Genomic DNA, 23083 nt, shown 5'->3' on the forward strand with positions numbered 1-23083 from the left:
CCCACCACCGAATAAGAAAACATCTTCATCAGTTTTACAACTCACGTGCGTCCCAATACTCACAACACAACCAAATACGGAAACGCGCTGCAAATACGGAAACGCGCTGCAATTAAAGAAACGCGCTGCAATTACAGAAACGCGCTGCACAAGTTCACAACACAACGGAAATGTTTCGAGGGGAACCAAATAAGTGACGAACCCGGTAGGGACATGCTTATAAGACCCTAATAAGACCTCATCAGTGTGTTGTCGTCTGTCAGTGTCCATGACCTGAAAGGTACGGAGCCCCCCTAGTCCCACTTTGGCAAAAAAAATTATAGTCCCACTTTGTAAAAAAAAAAAAAAATTATAGTCCCACTTTGTAAAAAAAAAAAATTATAGTCCCACTTTGTCAAAAAAAAAAAAAAAAATTATAACTATCTCGTGGCCTCAAGATACTATCTCGTGGCCTCAAGATACTATCTCGTGGCCTCAAGATACTATCTCGTGGCCTCAAGATAGTAACTCGTGGCCTCAAGATAGTAACTCGTGGCCTCAAGATACTATCTCGTGGCCTCAAGATAGTAACTCGTGGCCTCAAGATAGTATCTCGTGGCCTCAAGATAGTAACTCGTGGCCTCAAGATAGTAACTCGTGGCCTCAAGATACTATCTCGTGGCCTCAAGATAGTAACTCGTGGCCTCAAGATAGTAACTCGTGGCCACAAGAAAGTGATTTTTTTCAAGGCGAACGTTCCCTTTAATGTTTCCATGGCGACGCGTCACGCAATACACCGCAGCCACAATAATACTGTATGACAGATGTGTCAAAATATTCACAAACTTGCTTACCTTGTCATCAACTAGCCTATCTGATATTCATATTCTCAAATACGTGTAAGTGAGTGTGTTTGGTCGTTTAAAAACCTTTATAAATAATCTTGATCTATAACATGAGATGGGCGCTGCAATGTTGTCCCGTCAGTCGGATTTACAGCACATGAATTCATCACTTTCTCCCGAAATAAATGCAAGGAAGTGGCCGGTGAACTGAGAAGAATAGAGTAAACTTTATAGTTCCTTGTCTTGCACTGTTTGTCTGATATGAATAACACATGGCGGCAAATTATATTTGAATAGATTGTTATTGCTGCTTCCACAGACATCAGTGTGTATTTTACAAACTCCAAATGTATTGTTTTACTCGTGCTTATGTGTATGGTTCATTAATTATTGAAGTGTTTCACATTTTGGTAGTTTTTAATGTAAGAAAAGCATGTGTCCGTGTAGCCTACGAAAAAACGTCAGCAGAGGGCGTTCTAGACTTAGGTCACGGTACCTCTGGCTATATTTCCATATGTGTATTTCCCATTGGAACTCAATTGAGACAAGTGAAGCCCATTTTTAGCGATTTCTTGGCACTTCCTTTCCTGACGCGCAGACTCAAACCGAGCAAAGCGTTACACGGACCACGTGAGCAACCCGTCTGTCTTCTAGTAGCTGTGCCAAGAGAAATCTGAATCATTCCCTCCCGAATCTTGCAGAGACGGAGAGTGTGAGTAGGAGGTGTCCATGAGCTCGGAGCAGGAGCAACTTTTGCTAGGTATTCTGATTAATTATATTGTCATTTTGCCTCCACATCCCCCCGATTACCCGCGAGATTCTCTTCCTGTCCATACGGTAATCTCGCTACTGTGCGACAGAGAGTCGCTTGGTTATGACGCAATCGTTAGCCTACTTTTACAAAAACTGCTTCTACGGGGCCATAACATAAGCTGCAAGGTAATGGAGCATTTTATACATTGTCGTGTTTATTTAGAAATAAATAATGGACAAATGGAGTCTTCAAACGCCTCAGATGTAAAGTTATTCGCTGTCAAAGTGACGCCAAAATGAATGGGAGTCAATGGGATGCTAACAGCAGGTGAAGTTCTGCTACAAGATGGTGGCACGCGGCGGGCTTCAACTTCCGGTCGACAACTTCCGGTCGACTTCCTTCCCGCTTGACGGCAAGGAGCTGTAGAAGAACAGCAGATGATCTGAAATGATATGAATCATTGTGACGGCTTTACAGAGGTAAGAGTGTTTTAATTAGCACGGTGAACATTTAGTTAGATGGCAAATTACTGATTTAAGATAACTGCAAGACTAGCTAAGTTAAGTGTTCGAGCTGGAAGCATTAGTGATTAGCATATTTAACATTAAGCAGGCTAATTCAATGTTAACGGCTACCATTAGGCTAACGGTTCTTTAGCCTCGGTAAAGTCCGGTAAAATTTGTAACGTTATGCCTGGTTCAGATTACACGAGTTTAGCCCGATTTTGGCATGATCCGTTTGACGTAAGTTTGGGTGTCCTGGGGATTCGTAACCGACAACGTGCGTTGGGACGCAAGATTCGATCGTTTCATCTCGTGAAAGAAAAAAAAGCCCGGCAGTTCATGTGGTGGTGTTCTATTTAGTTACGTTAACTGATGGTGTCACTAGTTTTTGGCCATTGACTATTAAGGTGCGTTCACACCAAACGCGAATTTGCGTCTGGCGCGAGTGATTTCAATGTTAAGTCAATGGTAAGACGCGTTTACGCGCGTCTGGAGGTCTTGCGGCGCGAATGAGGCGTTTAGCGCGGCGCGGTAGACGCGAATTCGCCTCATTCGCGCGAACTAGACGCTTTTGTGCTTTTTGTGCATCACGCGTTTGACGCGAATTCGCGTCTGCCGCCCGAGTTGAAAAATCTGAACATCTAGTGGATGCAGTGAAATATCAGTTATGTCTGTGTATCAAGTAATCATATAATAATAATAATAATAATAACTACATTTAATTTATATAGCGCTTTTCAATAAACTCAAAGACTGTTTAGCCTATATGATACTGAGACCATATTAAGAACACACTACTTAAAGCATATGTCACCATACATTAAACACTAAAACTATATGCTATAAACACAAAATTATAAGGTGTGCCTAAAGTGGAGGGGAAGCTGCTGGAGGGCTTGTATAAATACCAACCATGCTCTTAATCATGAGCAGCTGTGTATATTCAGTTAATATTAGAGTAGCCTATTCATCGTATTTGAATAACGCATTTCCTACAAATATGACACAATGTCATCGCCTATAATGTATTACGGTCTCTCCTCATTTACCTACTAAGATGTCTTTCATAATTGTGTGCATATCCATACTATTTTCATTCACTAGTGCATTTTTGTCCTGATGAGTAGCCAGAGTAGATGAGGCCAGCAACTTCAAATATCCATTCTCCCTTTTTATGAGTTTTCTCAATACTGAGATCAACAAGAGTAATCTTGCTTTGCAAGATACTATACAATCCACGGTTTGTAAATCGCAAAAGTAATGCAAGTTTTGAATTTATACAATGTTTAATCCCATTTATACAGGAGAGAAAAAGAATGGATGCTGAGCTGAGAGGATTTTTAATTCAGCGGGAAATTGATGAGGAATTTATCCAGAAGCTGGAAAATGAAAAGGTAATCTAAGCCACTTTACATATGAATCTGCCTCATTTCTTTGTTATTATTCTTAAAGGAGAACTTTGGTATTATTAAACTTAGGGCTTGTACTACGAAGCGAGGTAACTGGCTTATCCAAGTAATTTCAGGAGTAACTTTGTGATGTCCGGTGTAACTTCCCGATTAACCCGCACTACGAAAGGTGCATTGGTTTCGTTTTACCCGAGGTATGCAGCTATGGCAATTTACGCTACATCTCTAAACTGCTCTGCGCAGGTTATCTTAGTGGTTAGCTCAAAGTTACCCTAGATACGTGCCCACTGCAGAACCCATGGTGAACATCATCCATGTCCAGGAGATCACCTCAGCCAGTGGCCATACAACTGGCTGCATGTCTGCAACATAATGCTATTGGGCAAAAGACTTAAGCCACTTTCCGACCGGAGGAACCTTTTCACAGTTCCTAGAACTATTGGCTAAAGTACCCGGATGTCGGCGTGTTCGCACCGCAGGAACTAGGAACGATTTTAGTTCTAGGAACTCCATTTGTAGGAACTAATTTAGGTCCTACTTCAGAGTAGGGTCTAAACCAGCACTATAGAGAGCCTAAGTCCCGCCCCTCCGCTTCCGGCTCATGGGACCTTATTTCGGAAAAAATATGTATGGAAGTCAATGGCGAGAGATAACTTATCTTTTTTATTCCGTCTGAACTGTGCCCTGAACTACACATATGATGTTTGTCAATTTAAAAGGTAATTATGAAAGTCAAGAAAGTCGCAGTTTGTCATAAAACAGAAGAGTAACGTTTAGTTTTATGTGAAAATCACTCGATGAACTACATCTCTCGTCTCGCACTATGTACGTCACAAGATCCGTTGCTCGTATGTGTGCAGTCTGGCTCAAAACACTCAGGCATGACAGCGTAACGTTACGATTATAATGTAAGACTATAGAAAAAATGACAGACGTTAGCTTCAGTAAAGTTAGCTTCATTCATTGAGAGAAAAGGTATGACGTCGCATGTGCGCCTTCTGGGTTTGTAGTCTTTGTAATTACGTATTTTCACAGTCTTATACCTCAGCAGTTTTACATCAAGCTGCGACTTTCTTGACTTTAAAATGTATCTTTTAAATTGACAAACATCATATGTGTAAATCAGGGTACAATTCAAACGAAATCAAAATATTTGTTGTCTCTCGCCATTGACTACCATACAATATTTTTCCGAAATAAGGTCCCATGGTGGTCGACCGGAAGGGGAGGGACTTAGGCTCTCTATAGGAGCTACTCGTGACGTTAGTGTACGCTGATTGACCGAACGCACGCGGAACACCAGCACCCGCCATTTTTAAAACAGCTAGAATGTAAACACACAGATTATAGCCTATATATTTACTCCATAAACTAACTATACAAACATGGAAAACAGTGATAGATGGGTCTCTAAACCTTAAATGCTGAAGAGAAAATCCAACGCAACTTTGAGGGGACCAAGGCAAACATGATTATGTTTATCTGTCCAGCTAGCAACACTGGACATCAACCACACGGCATAGGCTAATAACCTTTTTTCATATACTGTCTACTTTCTATATCAATTCTATATAATAACATATTAAACAGTACTGTTAGACAGATCTCTAACTAATAAACACAGAGAATGTGAGCATTGTTTGCTCTGGCGTTCTCAGCGCCGCCAAAATAAAGGTCCGTCGCGCCGTCAAAATAAAAGTCACCGTGCTTGCGTCACTCCCTTACCCCTCCTACCAGTTCCTATGGCCACTTGGCCAGTGCGAACGCAAACAGCAAAACCGAGTTTGGGAGAGAGTAGTTCTTAGAACTGTTTAGAAGTGGACAGTTCCTAGAACTAAGTTCCTAGAACTACTTGGTCGGAAAGCGGCTATAGACACACATTGCCATATTGAAGACGGTGCACTAGTTAGAGCTAACTTGAAGTGAAACCACATCGGCAGATGCAAGAGGCTAGCCCAGTTCATTGTAGATTTCGTGGCTGTGTGGGAGGAGTCTGGTTATGCTTTAAAAAAAAATAAAAAACATGCTTTGTCAAGCTTGTATAGAGCTGGTAAGTCCCGTCCCTTCCGCTAACCCCACTGGACCTCTAGGTTGAAAAATCGTTAATGCAAATGAATGTGAGAAAATAATTATTTTCTGTTTGAATTTTGCCATGAATGTGAACATATGTTGTCTGTGAATTTTTAATATAAATTTTCATGTGAAGAATGCTACAATTTAGCAGGTAGAAGTTTGATACGGTTAGACTTTGTGTGAGAGCACTTTGTGTACTACAACTTGTTTTTACATCAGACGGGAATCTGAAGAAAGAACAGCCAATTTGGTTTGAATGGTGACATTTGGGTACAAAACACACAGGCATCTCGATCTGTCTCCATAGATGATCGCAGCATTAGCACCGTGATTTGACAAGTGGAGGGAAAATGTGTTATGGGGTGACGTCACATAGGCGACATGTAGTCTTTCTCGTTATGTCTTTTCCACAACTGCTAGCCGAAGAATCAGGCAATATACTGTCAAACTCGTAACATGAAAAATTATATAAAAAATTCACAGAGACAACATATGGCACATTCATGGCACAATTCAAACGGGACCAGAAAAATAATTATTTTCTCCCATTCACTTGCATTGTCGATTTTTCAACCTAGAGGTCCACTTGGGGTTTTACGTATGGGCGGGACTTACCAGCTCTATAGAAGGATGTGCGCTGCCCACCTGAGAGTAGCATCGCAGACCTGTGTTCAGCAGCATATGGAGGCTGTCAAGCAATAACCTATTTGAAATGGGACAATTCACAAGACATGTATTGCAACAATGCATTCATTCTAATATCAAATAGTATTATAATAACCTGTTTTAACATCCTACTGTTGTAGTAGCCTACATTTGAGAACTGTACCCATAAATAATTGCACATGCATTTGAGTTGTTTTCATGATACAATTTGTAAAACTTTCTTATTGAATTATTTAAATTTTATTCATCACCACGATTTCACACTTTCTGATGACAAAAAGGTGCTTAAATTGAAAATACAGAATTCAGAAAGATTTTACCAGAAAACAAGAAATCTGGCAAAAAATGTAACGTTAAATTCAATTACATTTTATTTATATAGGGCCAAATCACAACAACAGTTATATCAGCGCTTTTCATAAAAGAGCAGGTCTAGACCGTACTCTGTGATATTTACAGAAACCCAACAATTCCCACCAAGAGCAAGCACTAGGCCACAGAGGCAAGGAAAAACATCCTTTTAAGTTACATAAACCTCAAGCAGAACCAAAAGCCTAAGACTACAGAACCTGAATGTTCCATAAAGTAATACATAGTGATTTCATTAATTATTAATTACAAACTTTGATCATATAATAACAAATAAAACATTGTTAAAAAATGTAAAATTATAAAAAACGTTTTACTATTTATAGGTCAATCTAAACATGCTCCCAATTTTTTGTTTTTCTAGATTGATGCATCTATAATCCCTGTAATGAATGATGGAGACCTGGCAAAGTACATCCCTAAAGCTGGAGATAGAATAGCTACTGTGGCCTTCTGTCGGAAAGCCAATGCATCACTTGACACAAAGAGCAGGAAAGAGTCTATAATGACAAGGCTACGTCAGAGACTGTCTGGAGAAGCACCTGTACCTGTGAAAAAAAAGCCATTGGCAGGAAATGCAAATGCCAAAAAAAAAGATCGACGGGTTGAGCTTGGATGGATGGACTTTAATGAAAAAGACGAACGGTACAAACAAGTAAAGGCAATCAATGGGGGAGGAACGAGACACCTGACAATCGACAAGGATAAAACAGTAGTAGAAATAAAAAAACTAGCTGAAGACCTGTTTTTCCCAAATGGTTTTTCGAAAAAAAATAAATGGCTCTCCGATTATTCTACTGAAATTGAATCGTCTCAGGTACATGTCAACAGTTGGAGCACTGTGGATAACTTGTATGAAGAAAGCAAAGTAAAAATTCTTAGACTGTATCTTTGTACCAAAAGAGTAAATGTGGAGTTGTCCTCTGAGGAAGAGGAAGCAGAGATGTATTTAACTTCAACCCCAACTGTTGATCTCACAGGACATGAGCCACATGCTTCAACTGAGGTACAAGATATGGATGACATAGTTCACCAAGAGATGGACCACGAGATTATAATTGGGGCTGTGGCAAATGAAGATGTGCAGTTGGATGACACTGTGCCATGGAATGACCAGCTACCACAGAGATTGGTTGAACCTCAATCTGTTCCTTTGATTGACCAGCCACTGCAGAGCCCAGGTGAACATCAACCAGCTCCTTGGCCTGACCAGCCACTACAGAGCCCAGGTGAACATCAACTAGCTCCTTGGCCTGACCAGCCACTACAGAGCCCAGGTGAACATCAACCAGCTCCTTCAAATGAACAGCCACCGCAGGGATTTGGCGGCCTTGTTGCAGAGCCATGGAATGACCAGACACTTGGTGAACGTGCTCCGGTTACACTGATTATTAGGCGGGGGCATTGTCTCACTGACCTAATCAAAGCCTTCACAAACCCAGATATTTTAAGCGCCGATGTGTTTATTAAGATGCGCCTACCTAATGGAAAACTTGAAGAAGGAGAGGGAAGTGGTGTGACCCGGGACTGCTTCACAGAGTTTTGGACAGACTTTTATGAAAGGTGCACCATGGGCGGGGATGTAAAAGTACCCTTTATTAGGCATGATTATCAGTGTGAAGAGTGGCAGGCCATTGCTAGAATCTTAGTAGTAGGATGGAAGATTGCCCGCTATTTTCCAGTGAAACTGGCGACACCATTCCTTGAAGAGGTACTGTACTCCACAACCTTCAGCAGCTTAAAGGACACCTTCTTGCAGTACGTGTCTGAACAGGAGAGAGAGGTCCTTCAAAAGGCTTTGGAGGACTTTGACTCTGTTGACAGTGATTCACTATTTGATGCTCTTGAGCCACACGAGTGCCAGCAGGTTCCTACAAAGGACAATCTGATCCCACTGCTCTCACAGATGGGACACAAATCTCTCATACAGGCACCAATGTATGTAATCGAGTGTTGGCGTCCTATTGTGGTGCACTTAGCAAGTGTGTTGCCACCAGATGCTCTGCATCATGTCATAGAGCAGAAGACCCCAACTGGGAAAGCTGTAAAGGACCTCCTGCAGTTTCCAGATGTGATGACTGCAGCCGAAAAAGCAGTTGCCCGCTACCTGAAGAGATATGTAGGTGAAGTTGATCTGAGAACCCTTCAGCTTTTCCTCCGCTTCTGCACTGGTTCAAATTTGATGGAAAAACCAATTAAGATAGAGTTCATTGAAACCTCAGACTTTGAGCGAAGACCACAATCACACACATGTGGCTGCCTTTTAAAGCTACCTGTGGGATACAACAATTATCCAGACCTCCGTAGTGATTTCAATACTATACTCACAAGCTCAGTATGGGTAATGGATATCATCTAGGCCAGAAGGGTGAGTGCCAATAGGTAGCACCCACAATTTCTGGAAAGAACATATAAAAGATAATGTTTAAGTTGCAAAAGGCATGATTTCAACATTTAACTTTTTGTTCTGATTAATTTACACACAAGCTCTCTTTGACATTGGATTATCTTTAAAATGTGCACCCTGATTCAGTTAAAGCTAGCAGGTTTTTTTTTTTTACATGCAGTGAATTTGCATTCACAGAATATTTGATTGTGACTGTGTGCATGTTTACAGAAGAATTTAACATGTTCACATCTTTATTGTACACATAGTGTATATACACAAGTGATTTGAAAATTGATTTGCTGTTTAAAGTACAAAAGGCATTACATAAGCATGTATTGTTTCCTTAGAAATTGGTAGGACAAATTCATCCCATTGTAACTAGAAACTGCATGGGATATGCAATAGTCCAAACAAAAAAAGATAAATTCTGAGTTATGATAGCATAAAGTAGATAATTTGCAGATACACAGAAAGCCAATTCTAATGTTCAATAAGCATAAAACAAACAACTACCAGAAAGTCAATGTTTTAATTCAATATATTTGTAGTATATTTAAGTAGTTTTACTTAAAACAGATGTCTTAAAAGTGGTATTGCTTTCCTCTTAAGATAAGGGGTTGTACTTCAACCACATTGTTTTTCAGCATTTGTGCAATACACTGAAAAAATGATTTGTTGAATTAAATGTTATGGTAAGTGGTTCCACACAATTGATTTTAGCTACATTTAAACAAATGCATTAAGTTGAACTAAAATGTAATAAGTTCAGCTTAATGCATTTGTTTAAATGTAGTTAAAATCAATTGTGTGGAACCACTTACCATACATTTTTTTAGTAAATTCAACTATCTTTTTTTTTTCAGTGTAGAAGTTCCACATGTTTTAAAAGAAATAAGTATCCTTGATAAGCTCAAATAAGCTACCCTATGGTACATAGGTCGAGATTTGCATATTTTGTTTTACTTTAATTATTTGTAATTTCGTGAAATTAGTCATTACATTTACTGAAAATACTTGCACTCCATGACCTGACTGATAGTAAAATCTAATGCGCTCACTTATAATTGTGAAGGGTTATTTTTTGCCTTTTGTTTATATAGAAAGAAGGTGTTCTTTGTTTATTGCTAATTTTTCAGTAGACTGTTCTAGTCTGTTTAACATGAGTGTATTGTGAGATATTAATGTAACCCAGGGTTAAGAAATTAACAGGACTTTAGGAGGGAATAGAACCAAATTGGGATTGCAGGTGCAGATAAAAAAAAATGGAGATTGGGGGGTGGGTTCAATGTGTGTTCTCACGTGCAGGAGGTAATTTTCTGCTCACATTTACCAGCCTGAAGGGGAGTGGATAACTATACTGGGAAATATGTGTAGTTTTTTTCCCACATTTCATATATACTGTATTTGTTAATCTATGTTATTGAAAACTATGAAAAAAATGTGTCTGTAATGTTACTTCAGAAGAGGGATTAGCACCCAGCTCTTTATTATATTTGAATAGCAGAAATGTTATAAATACATCTGTTAACTCCAGTTCTGAGTGCCTGTTGTATAATCGCTGACATTCATGTTAGCCTAAATTAGGCTTACTGTTCAAATAAGATAAATAAATTTCAAAACAAGATTTTATTTTTGCATTTGTGTGGTTGCTTTTTCAATGATGTAACATAGTTGCATAGACATAGACTTAGACAAGACTCCGTTAACTGATTCATTGTTAAAGGGGCTATATGGGATTTTCTGAAATTTAAACTCGCGACTGACACCTGTGGCCAAAAAACGGAACTGCTCTTCCTTTATGCTCGCTCTCCTACGTGCACACTTCACAAGTCATCTGCTGCAAAGAAGTCAACATTATGTTTACAGAGGTAAGAACAGCCAAATACATATATTGTTTGAGAAACTAAGTTTGTTTGCTGACTAGCGGTGGTGGCAGAGTGATCTGAAACGTTTAACATGAACGCGCTTGACGTCACATCCGCAGACAGCGCGCGAAAAATCCGACCCGACAGAAAATAGGAAAAATAGGATACAGGCTTATAGGTGCACCCACTGTGAGCGGACAAGGTGTCAGTATGCTCATCAGGAGATGTTTGAGTCATAAATGGTCAAATAAAAGGGCTATCGTTACGTTTATTTTGGGGAAAAAGCTGCATATAGCCCCTTTAAGTTAAGCAGGGCATATTGTTATACCCCATACAAACACCCGGAACCCCTCTAATGCTCTCAAACCTTCTCAGGATACACAAAGGGAAGGACCACCACACAGTTCTTAAAAAATAAACATGATGGACTGCGTAACTTCAATTACATATTTATTCAATTTGTTTCACACATTTAATATTAAGATTCTAAATTACCGTTTGGCTTACATACCTACACCTCCTTCTCAGCTGCAGGTGGAGATTTGAGCTAAATGAAGTTAAACTGATGACTGTTTAAAATCCCTGTGATGTTATACCCTATACCGGGTGGGTGGGCAAGTAAAGTAAACACAGAGAACAAACAAACAAAAAAATTCTATTTAGATATGATTTTCTTTGAAAGTTGTGAATATTCAAAGTTATTTTGGAAGGTTAACATTAAGCTTGAAGAAAATGAACTGATGGCACATGGCTGCAGTATGATTAGGTTATTAATTTGTTCAATGTAACTGTTGGAAGTCGCTGAGATTACTATGCAGACTAAAACAAGATTTCAGTATTTATAATGTAATAACTGGGACTGTTAAAAACAAACGGATGGTACACTTGAACTGGGTGACAATCAAATGATTGTTGCTTCAGTGGCTCCCCAATAACTGAGGTTGACTGCATGTCACTTTCAGTCAGGTAAGTATAGTGAACTATTCTCCATAGGCACAATAACAATGATTCACACCATGCCATGGGATTTTACTGTTCTAGCAGACAACTCTCAGGCCTGCTCACAAACGATATAGTGACTGCATGTAAGTTTTGAAAATGATCTGCTGTTTTTGTAAATTTAGATTTGATGTATTGGGTGTCAGTGGTTCTGATCTTTTTGAAATATGCTGGGCAGAGGTACAGCTCTAGATCCACATGTTACTAAAATGACAGTGAAGCTGCATCATTATCTTATTAATGTTGATCACAGTTAGCCATAGCTGACTACCCTTTCGCCAAGTGTTACTTAAGTACTAACTTGTTTTAACCAACCTTCAAAACTTGTATTCAGTCAACAGCCTCCCCTCCCTAATGATCTAGTCTCTCTCCTTTGGCTGATCTGAACACAGCCTTACCCACGCAAATCCTGGTCGGGTTTGACACTCAGCACACGTCTCACTGGACTATGGCCAGGGACCCCCTGCCATGTACAAAACTGTCTGGAATGGGGGGAGAGAGAACTGGGGTATCCAGCACCAGGTGGCTAGTGATGGGGGTGATTTAAGGGAAAGAAGCCCCCCACTGGCAGCCATGACATTAGGTGGTCCTCCCTTGAAATGTGGTGGAAGAGGTCCTGCAAATCTGCAGAGTTGGTCGGACATGTGGCGTGCTCTGAGGTTGACGTGAAAATGAGCATTGTAAAGTTCAGAAATCTTTTAAGTTGGAGCCTCAAGTGAAATTATGTTATTTTCTGCTAGTATAGATCGTCATGTAGCAAGAGCACAATATATTAGGGTCAATTATAAAGACATTAGGGGTTTGATGTAAAAATATATATAATAGTAATTGAGTTTCTGCTATGATTTAAAAAGTTTCAATTAATTTTACATTAAGTCTAAAAGGCCAGGAAATCAATGGCTAACGTTCCATATATTTGATATTCACATCTACCAAAACCCTTTAATTGATAAATCTGAGGGCTAAGTGAGAAGGAGGAGGAGGAGGATGAAAACGTAGATTATTTAATACCATGAAGTCACAACAAAAACCCCAAATTAACATTCATTAATTTTTATCTGACACTTTATTCCAAATTCCAGAATGACTATGTCATATATATATATAGGGGCGGCTGTGGCTCAGGAGGTAGAGTGGGTTGCCCGTTTATTGGAAGGCCCTGATGGCTATTCCACCAGTAGATTTAGTTTCTGTTTGAGCACTTATAGGCTCAGTGTATGAATGTGTGTGAATGGTGAATGCACTGTAGTGTAAAAGCGCTTTGAGTGGTCGCAAATACTAGAAAGGCACTATACAAATACAGATCATTTACGTATATGTATTGTATATATTAAAAAAGAACGTATTTGTGGAGTTTTGTTCTTGAACAAAAACAGATGTGGTAGGACACAGGGTGTGTGTCAGGAGGAATTTATATAGTGTATTTTTTTGGCTACTTGCCCACTTTGAAACATGACAGCATCACATGACTGAGAGAAAAAGCTTTACAATCTGTACTACACTGAAACTGTGCTCTGAAGCTTTTTAAGCTTTTCCTGCAAATACATGCATTTAGTGGGGGTGGGAATTGATAACAACAGCTCATGCAAACAACAGTTTCTAATGAGGGGTGTGGATAATGTTTTGACAAAATCTGACATTCACCTGTAATGACACGAACCTTGCCATTTATGCAGGCAAACTGATACGTAGGTCCAACATGCTGGACTAGGGCCACACAGACCGCGCTGGCCCACAAGTTCCTCTCCTCAGCACTATGACAATAGTTGCACAATCCATCGCAAACCACCTGCCCACAAACAGGTCACAAAGGAAAGATGATGATGTTTAAAGTCTACTACACAAGACACGATTTAGCTGTGTGTGATCATTTTCTACTTCCGAGTAATGATGATGTTAGATGTGTGGTGACAAACTTGTGCTGTCATAACCAAAGTACAGAAAAGTTTAAAACAAGATAAGGCAGTCTTTACCCATTTCATTGACCTAACAATTGTATTCACCAGATCTTTTTCTGCATGTGAAAGTGTCTGTCTGCCTTCATTCCTGCTTTAAATGTGATCTTCACACGGAGCAGCTGGCCAAAGTTGTAATGTTGAATTCCTTGGGTCTCTATACATACTCTGTGACTCCACTATTGTTAGTTTAAGTGACAAGAATGTCACCCATCACGTGGACTCTTTGAAAGCCAAGACAAGCTGGTTGCCTGTCCACCTGTGGCTTCGATTCTGCTGATGGTGGTTACGTCTGCAGTTCTTTTTGTACCAGCCACCACTACTTGACATAGCAGTAAAATAAAAAATGTTGTCTTATGTGAAACACATGAAATAAAGTAAGCAAGTGATTCGTCCCATCTCCTTCTCTGGGTTTGCATGAGCGTTCAGTAATTCTGGTGTGGTGTTGAAAAGGGTCTTGGCATTATTGGTGAGTGGTCTTTTGGCAGAAACAAAGGGTGACATTCATGCAGTTGGCTACTGAAACACATTTGGGCGGATGATATTCCTCAGTGATACATACAAGTCAAGTGCTTGTGACATACTCATTGGAAAGCCGAAGCCTGATTCTTCCATCATTATTGTGCACATATCGAATATGTCCTCATCACATGGAACTGCACTAAGAAACTTGCATCTCTCTTTGCAACTGGCTAAGTCATCAGTGAGTGGAAGAAGAAGGTCCTCTGTGCCCCACAGGTGAGGTGCCAGATACATGAGATTAGGAATTCCTGATGGGACATTGATGTTTTTAGAGGGCCGGATGCGATGTGCATTCCAAACGTCTCTTATTTCATTCAAGTCCTCCTGTAAAATAAAGGGAAAAGAGAAAGGGGGAGGGGTCTTACACCATGTGTTTGCCTAGTAGCACTTTATTAATAGATACGCGGCATTATGGGGTTGAATCACAGCATCATTAGCTGAAATCGAATAACAGGGCTATATATGCCAGGCATGTTTTGCGCACCCACATATTCTTACAGTGGATTCAGTGAGCTACCAAGTACACCAACCGGACACTGAAAATTATTATACTATACTTTAATATAATTATACTATACAATAATTATACTACAATTACTATAAATATAAAAACAAGGTTAAGTTGTTATCAATTTTTACACCGTAGCATAGCCTAGCAACTACAATACAACTTAATGCAAGTATAGGCCTACCCACCGTGCGTAAAGACGCACACAACTCATTCAATAAAACAGGTAGCCATCCCCTCATTCAAATATATGAGCCAGCTGTTTGAATATAGCCCATGGAAATTTTAGTAACTCTTTGCATTGTTTATGGGTTTGCTAGGTCATATCAATGTGTAAAATGATGCCAATGAATGCATAAAACATGATTTATTCATAGTTATAATCTGTTCAAGTTATAATCTGAGCTTCGTGGGGGTCTCTAACTAATGTTACAGGCGGCGGAGATATATATTGCTTATTACGTGGTCCAACATTTCCCTCTCTCACACACACGCAAACGCGCAAACGCACAAACACACACACACACAGCAGTCCACTACTTGCCCCAGATGTCTGCTATATATTTTACGCACTGCTGGCCGCCGGTGTTCTGACGATTTGCTGCCTTGTCGAAAAATGCTACCGTAGCGCAAATCGATCACAGAGAATGTCATTCATTCTCTATTGTTTCCATAATGGTGTGAATCTCACAATATTATGACATCGTTATTTCATTTAAAACAAGTAAGTGTATGGGGTGCATATTTTGATATTTTAAATGAACTAGCAATTATCACATTTGATATAGGCTAACAAGTAAAAATTACATTATTGTATATTAGGCTATATGAAATACAATTATAATAAAATTGTAAGTTATGACTGTATACTGTACTGTTTTTATTTTTAAAACGAAAAAATTATCTGAAAAGTAAAAATTATCATCAAATATTAATCTTTGACTTGTCAAAGCACACATTTCCTTATAACTGAAACTTTCAGCTATTCTTGTTCAGCTGACTGACCGTACAAATATTCATATGGTAGTTAGCATTTTTTAAAGGGAAATTACATTATAACACATGAAAATTTGTTAAAAATAACCAGTAAGTAGCCAATCTCGATGGGTAGCATGAATCGTCAGAACACCTGTTGTATGCAGCGCTGTAATAATTGGAGGATGCATTATAAAGCCAATAATACTGAACAAACAAGCAACAGTCAATAAAGAGTCTAATACAGTACAATACAATCGAGTTCATGTTCGCGGATAGCAGCCTCAACCTATTCGGTCAAAACTGTGCACACCATAGAGGGTTGCCAACTTTCTGAAATAGAAATACGGAACAGTGAGCGGGGGGTTGGGGTTAGTGGTGAACCACCACCACCACCTGGCACGGCGCCAGGATTCCAGTTTTGGATGGGCTAGACCAATAGTGGGTGGGCCTTAAATTAAAAACGTTATCCAATCACTGTTTAACCTAATAAAAAAATATTGACTAATAAAGCCTACAGTTATATTATCTGTGCGTATACATAATATAGATTTGAATAGCTTGATGCTCTTTAAAATGTATTGTTGCATTGTTAAAAGTTTCGGTGCATAGGACGACCTATATCCATGATCGCTCTCCATGGTTCTGACCAAAGAAGAGCGCTTTGGAATCTCCATTATGCATCATACCTGGACTGCATTTTCCGATAACATTACTCTTAGCGCGCTACAAAGACTCTTAAGGTATAACTTAACTAAAGGTATACTACCACTAAAGGTATACCATTGCTAGGCTAGGCGTCTTCAGGGCTATCATCTACTCGCGAGGCAGAGGCGCTGGCGCCCTCCTAGCAACGGCGCTGTTTTTGGTAAAACATGATTTTGACGACTTCATTAAGTTTTGTTTTGTAGAAAACTCTTTTTAAAAGTTTTTCGTTTTGTATAAATTGTATCTTAATTTTGATCAATGTTTTATCAACAAATTGCCGTATTTATGAAATAAGAAGCAAATATATAGCAGGCAATGTAAGGCGCCATGCAGCACAACTTGCATTGAACGTGAACTGGAGGGCGCCGAAACTCAGCTTGTGCCTCACAGATTTGAGAAATATTGGCTATCTATTACAGAAAACTTGAAATGTCTACTTTTAAACAAAAATATTCAAACCAAAATAAATAGGCTACTCTCTGATTATCCATATGAAATGTGCATTTCTCTCTGCAGCGACACAGAAAACACCAGTTTATTACTAAACAAATAAATGTCTCCTTGCTAATTTAGACACATTCATAATCATTACTTTAACCGGTTCTTTGTGGCAAGCTCTATGCGTGCGGTCATAACGCTTATTATCCTGTACCAGCCTATTTAAGTAATTAAATTAATATAAAGGGGCGATTTGTCCACAAATGGCTTAAATGAACTACTACTAGTCGACTAGAAAAAAAAAACATTAGTCGGAGGCAGCCCTTATTCCACATATTTTCGAACCAGCAGGCCATTCTGGGTTGAGCGAGCGACCCTGCGGAATGCGGAGCGTAATATTCAGAAATGCGCTCTCCGCTCACGAGCTCTGATCGGAACTAACCTGGGGTGCGTTTCCCGAAAGCATCGTTGGCCATCTATGGTCGCAAGTTCCGTCGTTACCAATAGAGTTCAATGGACATTGCGATGAACTTGCGACCATAGTTGGCCAACGATGCTTTCGGGAAACGCACCCCTGAACTGCTGAACTTGCGAAGAAACATCAAAATAGACATAGCCAGCTTTTTAAAAACTAAACATTTAGACTATTTTGGTACAAATTATTAGCTTATTGACGATTTTTTTACTATACGATACGTGACTCACAATGACTGAAACGACCAATTTAAAGGGGATTCTCTGATGATGTTCCAAGATGTTAAAAACGCTACGCTGATCAAAGACAAACGGGGAGAAATTAGTATCTAAGTCACCGCACCGACTGTTTTTTTTTTTTCTCTGCATAGCCTACAAATGTCTTCGTTCAAAGTCTGTCTGACATAGGCTATATTATAAGCTAATAATGTGTCTGTCATGGATTTGCACTGAATTTTCTCAAAAATACGGAACAAAGTGCGGAACGGTTGGCCGGTAGAAGTGCAACCATGCGGTGCGCAGTGGAGTTCAATAGGAAAACATGTTAATTTAAGTCTGTTTATCTTTTTAATGTAGGCTAAATAATAGTACTAATTACAATGAAAAATACATTATTTGTGATTCAAAATAATGATAAATTAATTAGTGACCCCCACAGATGCATGAACAGCTACTGTTTAACAGCTACTACTAACTAGCTATTGTCAGATCATCGTCGTCATTTTATATTACCTGAATGATTGCCATGAAGCAAAATTGGACAAGTGCTTTGTCCAGGAAGTCGCCGGAGAAGAGCCCTTCATCCTTGAGTTGTCCAAGTTGCTGGATCCAGTGTTCAATCCCTTCCTTTCTCATTTGTCCCCACCAGCTCTCTATCCGCTGGTTTGCCGTGCTTGCTCCTGTTATATAGCTCCTCTCTCCTGCTCTGTCATCTTCATCATTTCGACGCAAATACTGTTGGATGTCTCTTACCAAAGCATTCTCTGTACCCATGTCTGTGCGTAAAAGCCTTGGGTAACCGCCAGCCTGCTCTATTGCTTCAACAAAGTAGCTTCCAATAACTTTTGGATCGCTGTTTGTGTAGGCTGCTCTTAGCCATATAATCCTACGGGAATATCCGTCTATGCATCCATTAATGCATATACCATACGGCTTGAGTTTGTCGTAGGAATCTACATGCCATATGAAATTAGGCCCCTGTGAAAAATACTGCCTTCGTCTAAGACGTCGTCTCTGGCGAGCTTCAGAATTGACTGGGTCCAGCTGAGACAGAAGGATCCTTACGTCTTCTTTCCTGACACGGATGCCTCGCTCCAAACACTTCACATACATCCACCGGTATCCATGAAGTTTTCCAGGGCCTTCCAGTTGACTACATATAAAGTCGACAGCATCCTCTAAATTATCATATTGCCGACGATGTAATCCATAAACTTTCAATGTCTTCATTAACTGCCTTTTACTGACAATAATCCCTTGCAAAGCAAGTGTGTTCAGTATATCCTGGTAACGCATCCCTAAATTAAAATACAACTTTATCAAATGATCTCTATCCATAGCTATTACCAAGAAGTGCCTTAAGCAGGTGGCAGCTTTGCGTGCACTCTCTGCTTTGGGGAGAAAAGCTGCTCCATTGTGCATTCTCCTTTTATATACACTTATCTTGAGGCCACGAGTTACTATCTTGAGGCCACGAGTTACTATCTTGAGGCCACGAGTTACTATCTTGAGGCCACGAGATAGTATCTTGAGGCCACGAGTTACTATCTTGAGGCCACGAGATACTATCTTGAGGCCACGAGATAGTATCTTGAGGCCACGAGTTACTATCTTGAGGCCACGAGTTACTATCTTGAGGCCACGAGATAGTATCTTGAGGCCACGAGATAGTATCTTGAGGCCACGAGATAGTTATAATTTTTTTTTTTTTTTTTTGACAAAGTGGGACTATAATTTTTTTTTTTACAAAGTGGGACTATAATTTTTTTTTTTGACAAAGTGGGATCTTGAGGCCACGAGTTACTATCTTGAGGCCACGAGTTACTATCTTGAGGCCACGAGATACTATCTTGAGGCCACGAGTTACTATCTTGAGGCCACGAGATAGTATCTTGAGGCCACGAGTTACTATCTTGAGGCCACGAGTTACTATCTTGAGGCCACGAGATAGTATCTTGAGGCCACGAGATAGTATCTTGAGGCCACGAGATAGTTATAATTTTTTTTTTTTTTTTTTTTGACAAAGTGGGACTATAATTTTTTTTTGACAAAGTGGGACTATAATTTTTTTTTTTGACAAAGTGGGACTATAATTTTTTTTTTTTTTTTTTTTTTTTTGACAAAGTGGGACTATAATTTTTTTTGCCAAAGTGGGACTAGGGTGGCTCCGTAGAAAGGTGAGTTATTTTTTACTTTATTTAAAAATCCTGATCATATAATTCATTGGCCTTTTAGATAGTATTAGCCTAAATAATCTGAAATACACAATTAACTGTGAACTGTGAAAAGTTAATATGTAAGCACTTAAGCAGGCTAATTACTTTCACAACTAAACATCAAGGCTCACGAAAGTAAATTCTGCAATGCTTAAATACGGTTTCTATTTTATTTTTTACATTTTATGTTTACAACTTCTGCATTTATTCTTTATGCTGTATTACAGTCAGTAAAGTGAAATACGATCTTATTCTTATCATATAATGAATATTTATGTGGAAAAAAAATAATTCCAACGTAAAAAAAATAAAATCTACAGTATGTAATGCTCCCTGTTGTTAGTGGTTTTTTTTAGGTCAGTGTGTTATGAATTACATATATGTTTTCTGAATGAGAATAGTTGCTAGTGATTGAATTAGCTTATTTTGAGACAAATATGAAGTGTTTTGTTGGTCTGAGTGAGTTTTGGAAGTAAGATTAACTATTTGACCAAGATTGATCTTAATGCAGACTGAATTTTTAAAAATGTGTCTTCATATTGACCAATGCTTGTTAGCAATAAAAAATAAAAATAAAACTATAATGATTAAACATCATGCTAACTTCATTCCACTCATTTTTTTTTTTTTTTTTTTTTTCAGATAAAAATGTTTTGTCCTTTCTGTGGCATTCAATGGCCGACTTTGCCCAGATTTTGTAGTTCCTGTGGGCGAGATGTAAGCTTTATAGAGAACGCCCCTAGAACTGCAGGTGATGGCCATGTGTCATGTATGACTGTGCCCAAAGGTAATATTACAGAGGTTTCAATCTAGTTCCGTCCATCTAAAGTAACTACATTTAGTCTCTTTCTCTCTTTCTGATTGCGTGTGTGTGTGTGTGTGTGTGTGTGTGTGTGTGTGTGTGTGTGTGTGTGTGTGTGTGTGTGTGTGTGTGTGTGTGTGTGTGTGTGTGTGTGTGTTGTTTCAGTGACTGATGCATGTGCCATTCCAGCTAAGTCAACTGTTCTCCAGTTTATGAAATACAGAGAAGTAAAAGAAACTGAAAGGAAGACATTCTCAAGTAAAAGTAAAAAGAAATCAAATAAAACAGTAAAGGTAAGCAATTTTTTTATTATTAATGATGTTGTTGACGTTGATAATTATCATTATTCCATCTTTTGTCACTGATCATCTAGATTTCTGTTGGGATCATGAGCAAGACCAGGAATGGCTTTAAGCCCATGAGAGGGAAAAACCTACCTCTAAATGTTGACCCCATGTGGTCATCTGAGCAACTTTTGGCAGCTGCAGTGAAAAAACAAAAAGATTTCAATCAAGACATGGAAGATGGAGAATATATCTTGCTTTATCCAGATGGCTCTCAGATAAAAAATATCCCTGGGACTGACACACCTTTTACCATTGGACAATACAAAGAGGCCATTGGAAAGGCGTATCAAAGGATCACATTGTACATCTGTACCATTGAGGATTTGTCAAAGAGTAAGTATTGAAATTGTATGTTTTTATATATTTTATGTACATTTAAACTAAAAATAAAGCACTTTATGTGATACATGCTATAAAGGGATAGTTCAGCCAAAATTTTTAATTTTGTCATAATTTACTCAGCCTCAAGTTGTTCCAAACCTTTCTTTGTTCTGCTGTACACAATGGAAGATATTTGAAATAATGTTTGTAATCAGGCAGCTCTTGACCCCTCTTTGTGGGTCAATGGTGGGTTAGATTTGCTTGGTTATAAACATTCTTCTAAATATCTTCCTTTGTGTTCAGCATATCTATATGTATACAGGTTTGGAACCTGTATACATATTTGGAGGGGGGAGTAAATTATGACAGAGTGTAATTTTAACTGCAGTTACTGTACAGCCTACACATTTAACTATACTGGACATGTAATATGAAATAAAGATTGATCACAAAATATTTTGTGAGGTCATGAAGATGACTCCATTTCAGAAGATGAGGATGATGATGAAGTTGTTAGGGTGCAACCCAATATGTCACCTCTTTCTGACACTGTGGTAGGTACATCTTAGGGATTTAGGTGTTCAAGATGTCTTTGCAGTACAGCTATAATGCAATAAAATTTACTAGAATGGTCAACTATTAAAAATAGAAAAGCACAGTGTTAAGGCTATGAATGACTTTAGGGTTTTATGTTTACACTTGGCAGCTTTGGTCTGGTCCCGAAAGCAGTACACCAGAGCATAAACCTTGGTAAGTTCAATTTCTCCGGAGACATTTTTTTGTTCCTGTGCCAGCTATATGAATGTCAGTATGTTTTAGTGCATTCATTCAAAAATTGCTATAAAGAAAGCATTTTATGTTCTCTATAACAAAGTGACAGTTTCTACAAAATTGTTTGAATGTTTTAGGTCAGCAACAACATCTGAGAGATCCCAGTCATCAGATGGGCAAGTATGTCATATTCTGTAATATAATACATCGGAATTTGTTTATAATCAGGATATTTCTGCAAGTTCTTATTGTGCTGTGATGTTGGTGCTGCAGGCCAACAGTGCAACAAGACCCAAGCAGACGACCTCCTCAGTGGGTGAACTTAAGTCAAGTGACTTCTACAGGTCTGTCATAAGACGTAACTTTACATCACATCTTTAGTATTATTTTTAATTGTTTTTGCTCTGTACTTCAGAACACTGGATTTTAAATTAAACTATTAGACTAAAGTACAGGACTACAGCCAAAACAACAAAAGAAGTCTATGTCAGAAGACTTTCTGGATTATTTTTTGGTTATCTTTCTGGTTATTGTTGTTCTTGTACCTCTCTTCCACAGTACATATACCAATATATATGCACCGATCACCATTGACAGCAGTTCCTCAGATCTTGAGGAAGTAGAGAAACTGCCAGAGAAAGACAGGTACTATCACATAAGAATTACTTCAGCACCTTGTTCTTTACCAGCCTTTCTCATTTTGAAAATATTTATTGTCTCAAAATTTTAATTGCGTTCAGTAGTCATAAACAAAGTAAAAAAAAAAAGATTTATGCATTTGGCAGACGCTTTCATCCAAAGTGACTTGCAGTGCATTCAAGCTATATATTCTATCAGTTTGTGTGTTTTGTGTAACTCGGATCCATGACCTCTGCATTGCTAATGCAATGTTCTAGCAACAGGAAGTAAAAATCTGTCTTGCTGTTTCTCTTCAGTAAGAATGTATTCTCTGAAGAAGAATGTGGTTCTGTGGATG

At 38.8% G+C, this 23083-nt stretch overlaps 2 protein-coding genes across 2 annotated transcripts; both read left to right on the forward strand.

The window, feature by feature from the left end:
* Positions 1 to 1982: 1982 nt before the first annotated feature.
* On the forward strand, positions 1983 to 9703 carry LOC311280225 (uncharacterized protein). The gene is made up of 3 exons (XM_084392197.1): positions 1983 to 2057; positions 3386 to 3475; positions 6963 to 9703. The coding sequence occupies exons 1-3, from the start codon at positions 2031 to 2033 to the stop codon at positions 8955 to 8957; spliced, it is 2112 nt and encodes a 703-aa protein (XP_084248323.1). The 5' UTR covers positions 1983 to 2030; the 3' UTR covers positions 8958 to 9703.
* A 12107-nt stretch (positions 9704 to 21810) lies between these two features.
* LOC311280191 (uncharacterized protein) lies at positions 21811 to 22730 on the forward strand (the record flags this gene model as incomplete). The annotated part of the gene is made up of 5 exons (XM_084392165.1): positions 21811 to 21890; positions 22043 to 22086; positions 22245 to 22287; positions 22381 to 22451; positions 22666 to 22730. 5 exons carry the CDS (start codon positions 21811 to 21813, stop codon positions 22728 to 22730), a joined length of 303 nt encoding a protein of 100 aa, XP_084248291.1.
* Between the last annotated feature and the right edge of the window lie 353 nt (positions 22731 to 23083).

The sequence above is a fragment of the Rutilus rutilus genome (assembly GCF_951802725.1).
Source record: "Rutilus rutilus genome assembly, chromosome: 20".
NCBI classification, from domain to species: Eukaryota; Metazoa; Chordata; class Actinopteri; order Cypriniformes; family Leuciscidae; genus Rutilus; species Rutilus rutilus.

Coding starts and splice junctions, on each gene's coding strand:
- LOC311280225 (XM_084392197.1), top strand. CDS start 2,031: ATGAATCATTGTGACGGCTTTACAGAG. Junction 2,058..3,385: donor ATTGTGACGGCTTTACAGAG/GTAAGAGTGTTT, acceptor CCATTTATACAG/GAGAGAAAAAGAATGGATGC. Junction 3,476..6,962: donor AGAAGCTGGAAAATGAAAAG/GTAATCTAAGCC, acceptor TTGTTTTTCTAG/ATTGATGCATCTATAATCCC.